Here is a 6,741-nt window from a genome sequence, read left to right on the forward strand (position 1 = left end):
GCAAGTTTTCGAAGAATATCATGTTTATTTATCATGGACACAATTTTAAGCCATTCACATTTGTACTATTATTGTAGTGTTTTGTTAGTTATTCCCTAGTTTTGACAAAGTCTCTGGAGTTTCTTCAAGGATTAAAGAAGTAAATCATAGACTTTGTCGACTTATAGCCTGACACTTACTTGAAAATTATGTAATATATGTCACAATACAAGGCAGCGATCAAGTGAGTTGTTTACAGTACCGCTCATAGAAACAAATGATCCCATCTATTGATCTATTAAATACACTTTCTTTTGATGGGCTCAGAGTTAGATTTCTGTTTGAATCTATTTTGGGCTATCCTCATTTTTTGTCTCCCTGTTTCCTAGACGTCTGTAATTGCATTGTTGTCGGGTATAGATTGGGAAGGCATACCTCTAAATCTGTCGTGTTTGTTATAAGATTTTGTGCAAGCACTGAGTAACTCCTAAGCAAACATACATGCCCTCGTACTATTATTATTTCTAATCTTTATCATCGTCATCATCATCATAATTATTTTTCTTGTTGTTATTATTATTAATTATTAATATTATTAGTAGTTGTAGTATTGTGTAAAATAAAGCATTACTTACTTTAGAGAAGAAAAAAATCTTGCCGGTGCCCCTATTTCAAGAACAAAAGTTACAAGAAAACTGCACAATGATTCACAAAAACCTTTTTTTTTTAAATTTCAGATTGGTAGAGAATAATTTAAGGTCAAGCAATGACTGGACAACATTCTGTGCCATTTGTCCCCCGACATCCTACACCAGAAAAGTGGCTGCGTCTATGTTTAATGCCCTACTTGGTAAGACCTTTTATTTTCAATGTGTGGTGTCAGTAACTGATTGTAGAATTGGTTAGTGACTAGAGTGGTGAAATTTCTAGTGTCAGCATCATGTCCTAGGGTAATATAACTAACACTTAATATTCATTTTTTAAAACGAGTTCTTAGCTGATATTTGAGTCCTTAGTTGTTTTAAAGTGACATATTGTAAGAGTGCTGGAACATATATAAAATATAAAAGGTGGTCTAGCCTGTATAAAATTGAATTCCATCTCATTTAATCTGCAGGGTGGATTTTGAGAGAGAAAGAGAAATAGAAAAAAAGTAATAGAAATGATGACGAGAGGGGAAAATGTTTAGATTGGGTTATATGATTAAATAGAAGAGAGACACACTATCTATACATACTTAGAAACAGGATTCTACCAAGATTTGAAATAAGAGTCATTTAATTTAACTGGTCGCTAAAGATTTTTGGATGTGCTGAATTGAAAGAATGAGAAAATGTTAACACAAAAAAATTCATTTTAAACGCAGACTTTAAAGGCAATTTTCAAACGTTCTTCTGGACACTTTGGTAATGCATTTGTGTTACAGGCATTTGTTACCTCAAAACAGTATCATGTTGATTGATTTAAATGCTGAAAGATTGAATTTATAACTAAGGTTGAGCCTATTGTTAAGATGTGTTTAGTGCTTTTCTTTTTTCTTTTTTTTTAGCCCAGATTGCGAGAGGAAAGCTTTGTGCACGCCAAGATGAGCCATATACCAGTATTTTCATTTGGATACCAGACCATGCATGCACATCATCAGGGACATCTATGTCCTCTGAGGTGTAAACGATTAAAAAGCAAGAAAAAATCCTGTTTGAAGCTAGAGGCTGTATGAGTAAAGTGCACTAAAAACCGATTAATCGGAAATTCAAGGGACTTGGTTATCGTTCAGAGTTGCTTAATCAAGGGACGCTACTCGTTCATAAAAATTTACAGTTGCATATAAACACTGAGTTATTTCCCTTATCTCATAGAAATGAGATCGCTGGAATGGCAGGGTCGTCTACCAGTAGTTCAAGTTAAAAACCGTAGAACCCTGAATTTCTTACTCCTGCTGTATGACTACAAATGCACCTTTAATTTATTAACAATAACGCTTCAAGCCTAAAATAAAAAGAGAATGGTGTCAGAACATTAAGGACTTTAAAGAACTATTTAATCTTACTGAGAGAAAATTTGGTAATTTTTAAAAGATCGATAAAATGACATTTTTATTTTCTCTTTTTTTTCTTTCTCATAATAAACTACTAAATTATAACATTAATGAGGGCACATCTGAGGAACATTGTCACAAAATCCTAATCACAGGCAATGCACTACTTAATGTCAATTCCTTGGAATACAGGATATAACGCCATTGAAACACGAGTATCTCCTTTTGAGTGAAACGAAATTGTTCATTATACACATGTTGATAATGGCTATAAGAAAAGAAAAAGAGCATTTTGAATTCTTTTTGATATTTTGATTAATGAAGATTAGCTGTTTTCGCTGAATATAGCATCTATCCTTCCATTAAGCAAGACCAAGTATTTGAACATTTATTTAGCCACTCCAACTCCCACATCCAAACTATTTACTGTTCATCATTAGTATCATGTGTCATTTTTAGTTGGTATTAACGCTCTGCAAAGCTTGGCTCAGTGGTATGGTCTTTGCTTCTTAGCCAAAAGGTACCGAGTTCGACTACCCGCCTCGTTGTGTGGCCTTGAGCAGGTCACCTACCCTTAGATCACTTTGCTGCTGACGCCTGGGTTATTCCAGTCTTCCCTTAGAATAGACCCTAAAGACAAATTTCCCCTTGGGGAAAAGTAAAAGGAATTTTATTTTTCATTATTTATTGAGAGAGTGAATTGATAACATTACCATATACATAATAAGATTATATCAATGATCAAACTACAACAAAAGCCAGTTAATCTGTAAGCAGCTGAACTTTTTTTAAAAAATCAATAAACCAATAATTGTTTGGAACATTTTCCTTTTGTCAAACTCATTGATTCAAAAACAATAAACTCAATACTACAAATAAAAGTGTCTCAATTTACATGACCAAACATTGAAAAATAAAAGACTGATATAATATGCATGTCGTAACAGGCTTAATAATGAAAACGTCACTCAATTCAAAACCAAACTGTAATCTTTTCACTTTAAAGATGCAAGTTAGAAAAAATCAAGCATACACTGTTCCTGTATACGGGCAATTTTCTCAACTTTCTTCTCATTTTTAGTCACCAGGAAAACCTAATTTATCTAAACTGAAATGGATCACTTGGTTCCTTGAATTTCAATTTAATCGGTGTTTGTTGTATTTTTATGGCTGGTTGGTTTCACATTTCAGTCTTGGGGTAAGATAATTGTGTTGACATTGACCACACAAAAGAAAATAAAGACTTGTTTGAGTTTTACGTGGTCACTCCGTTACGTTACAAGCTAATAAAAGGAATAATAGGCCTGTCAACTCTTGGTTTGAGAAGCAAAATGAATTGTTGATTGATTGATTTGATCTTCTTATTTGTTTTTGTTTATTTCAATTATACTACCTTTCTAGTTTGTCGAGATGATAAGTTTATCTTTTAAAAAATATTATGTCAGTCAGAATTGTATATATCATATGATAATTCAAAAAATATGGAAGCATTGAAATAATTTACGATATTAAAAGCTAGAACATTTTTTAAAGGAATAGATTTTGAGAGTTTTATTCACATATTATGTTCTCCGTCCTCCTTGTAAAACTCAACTCAAGCTATCTATAAAGGAATTATCATTTATTTTTGTTTTACTTATTAAGAATTGGCAAGTTTAGGATGAAAGTGAAGATTGTTGATTACTTATATAAGTTTTGATTGTTGATTTTAAAGGTTATTTTTTTACTTACGTTTGAATTTTGGTTAAGTCTTTGATATGTTGATAACAAAGAAGAAATCAACGTTTTGAACCTTTTTCACTGTTTTCCATCACTTCTAGTTAAACTTTGATTATGTTTCACTGCCACTTTTATATTTTCTAAGAAGATCTATGTTTGCATGTGACTTTTATATATTATGTTTATTTGAAGAAGTCAATGTATGCATTTATATTGAATTTTATATTCTATATTCTTCCACCTTTTTTGATTTCTACCCTTTTTATTAAATTATCTTGATTTTGGCGGTTTTATTTTTATAACTTGGATTGATGACTTGGTATTTTGTAACGTAGTCTAGTAGTATTTAGGGCCATCAGTGATAGACCGAATACATATCAAGAAAAGAAAAGTCTATCAACAACGTGGAGTCGCCATTTATACAAATTAGCCCATTTTACTTAGGTACGAACTGCAGTGGCAGAATATTATGAGAATAAGCAGTAAAACAGGAGATACAGACTGTATGAATTGGATAGTTTATTCCTGTTGGAGAAATAAATGAAGCATAGTGAAATGCATTGAACATGTTAATATCGTGGAGGTTCTCTGTTAGTTTACTTTATATTTAATTGTAATTCTAGAACTTTTAACTATCCCATTTTCTTCCTTTTTACTGGCGCTGATATAACCTAAATGTGTTGCAAGCGCCGTAAAACCCTTAAAAACAAACGTAAAACCCTTAAAAACAAACAAAACAAACTGAGTAACGTTTATAAAATGTCTTGTCCAATGACACAACGTCCTTTAGAACTGCATGTCATCGAACCTAAAAATGTTAACTATCTTGGCCATCAAAATGTCAAAATAAAATTGTATTGCTGAATTATTATTTTGTTATTTGATATATCGTTATTTTTTCATGCGTTTTCTGTTTTACATTATTTAGGTTTGCCTCGACTTGCTTTGTTGTTTTCCTTTCACAAAGTTATTATAAGATACTAAATTGAGGTAACCTACATAAGATTTAAGTGAAATTTGTTACACTTATTTTTGTTTCAAATTTTAAAAATTTATGTTTTGTATCTATTTAAGATTTATACAATTTTGACAATAAATTTGTTTTGCTATTGAAAATATTTTTAAGGACTTGTTTGCTTTATTTTTAATATTGAAATGGTTCAGTGGAAATTGCTTCCTCTAATTGTGGACAATCCTACATCCTCCTATTAAAGGTTGAAAAAAATAATTATGCCCTTCCGCAACGACATCATAAGATATCGTCGCCTAGGCATTCCACAAAGAAATATAGATATGTAATGCATCAAACATGATGTCTGATGTTAACAGGAATCACCTATGTTGTCCAAGTGCGAAAATTGGGAATTAATAATCTTGCTCAAGGGAAAAAACGAAAGGGCTCAAACCCGGGACCTTCCGGATTACAGTGCAATGCCTTAACGTCGACCTTGTTGCAGGCAAACTGCTTAGCATAGAACACACAAACATACATACATATATATATATATATATATATATTATTGTAATATTTACCACCATGTTGGAGTCGGTCTACATCGATGTTTCAGGCCTTTCAGCCATCGTCAGGACTGTGTTACATGAGTTTGGTTTGTTGTGTGTTGTTGCTTGTTTAAGTGGTTCCGTAGGTTTGTAGTTGATTAGTAGATGTACATCAGCTGCCCACATAGACGAAAACATCTACTAATCAACTACAAACCTACGGAACCACTTCCATACAACAAACCAATCTCATGTAACACACAGTCCTGACAATGGCTGAAGGGCCTTAAACATCGATGTAGACTGACTCCAACCCTAAATATTACAATAATAATTAGCTCCATTGTTACATGTCGAGCACTATTCGTACCATATTTGTATCCAACACGATTCAATATATTTATATATATATATATATATATATATGTGTGTGTGTGTGTGTGTGGTGTTGATTCAGGGCATTTTTGGTTGTTTCCCAGAAATTCGACAAGAAGAGAACGGTTTTAACGGATTCTAGGCAGGTTCCACCATCACTGTTATATTGAGGTTCCACTGTAGCTCGCTCATTGGATCTACTCTGATTTTTGTCTAAATCCAAGCAACAAGATAGCTATAGCCGTCTATACGTTTTTTTACCCGAATACCAGATCCGTCTGTGGAAGTGTCTTCCAGATTCAATTAACTTTTCCTACTCTCATATTGGGCAGGGAGGTCACTTACTGTATCTTCTATACCCCTACAATATCTGTTTTCTAACTTGCTTTTTGAATATGTCTTGGAGGTCCTTTCTCTTATCGAAGTCTGACTGGAAGGGAAGCAGTCCAATGCATTAGGAGATGATATATATTTTCATTATTAATCATCTCTTTGTAATGATTGTTTTATTCATTTTTTCTAATATAAAAAAGGAAGAAAAATGGGATAGTAAAACAATTCTAGATTTACAATTAAAAGCATTCAAGAAAAGTAAGACAAAGGGGAATTATACAAATAGGGAACAGACGTAGATTCCAAGAGCATACTATCATTGTGCATGGTTTGAGATCAACTAAAAGTCTCCTCCAGCCTTAAGCACAGGATCCCACTAAGAAGAGCACGCTCAAATGCTTACATTATATTATTCTATAATGTAATATAAGGCTGGATGAGACTTTTAGGTGATCTCAAACCATGTGCAATGATAGTATGCTATTGGAATCTACGTATGTTCCCTATTTATATCATTCCTCTTTGTCTTACTTTTCTTGTAAATCTATAATTATTTTAGCATCCCATAATCTTCCTGTTTTCTGGCGCTGAAATGGTCTAACTGTGTCGCAAGCGCCTTAAATCCTTAAAAATATAACGAAGTTTCTCCGCGGGGTCGGGGACCTCAACATCGCATTACAACTTGGAAAGTGGTCTTAGTCTCTTGCTATAATTATAATAATATATACTTTATTTATCAAAAAAAAATGGAAATTCGTTTACAGACGTGGCATACATAAAAGTGTATAAACACAACGTTG

General features: G+C 32.8%; 1 protein-coding gene across 1 annotated transcript in view; it reads left to right on the forward strand.

Annotated features, from left to right (window-relative positions):
* LOC144966473 (uncharacterized) overlaps nucleotides 1-4,844 on the forward strand; it is a 28,389-nt gene extending 23,545 nt beyond the window's left edge. The window contains exons 19-20 of the mRNA XM_078903058.1: nucleotides 717-829; nucleotides 1,529-4,844. Of these exons, the coding sequence (XP_078759184.1) occupies nucleotides 717-829; nucleotides 1,529-1,647 (232 nt within the window). The 3' untranslated portion in view covers nucleotides 1,648-4,844. The remainder of the gene's footprint in view (nucleotides 1-716; nucleotides 830-1,528) is intronic.
* Nucleotides 4,845-6,741: the final 1,897 nt, after the last annotated feature.

The sequence above is a fragment of the Berghia stephanieae genome, chromosome 2 (genome assembly GCF_034508935.2).
Source record: "Berghia stephanieae isolate SIO BIC M18660-M18661 chromosome 2, UCSD_Bste_1.3, whole genome shotgun sequence".
NCBI lineage: Eukaryota > Metazoa > Mollusca > Gastropoda > Nudibranchia > Aeolidiidae > Berghia > Berghia stephanieae.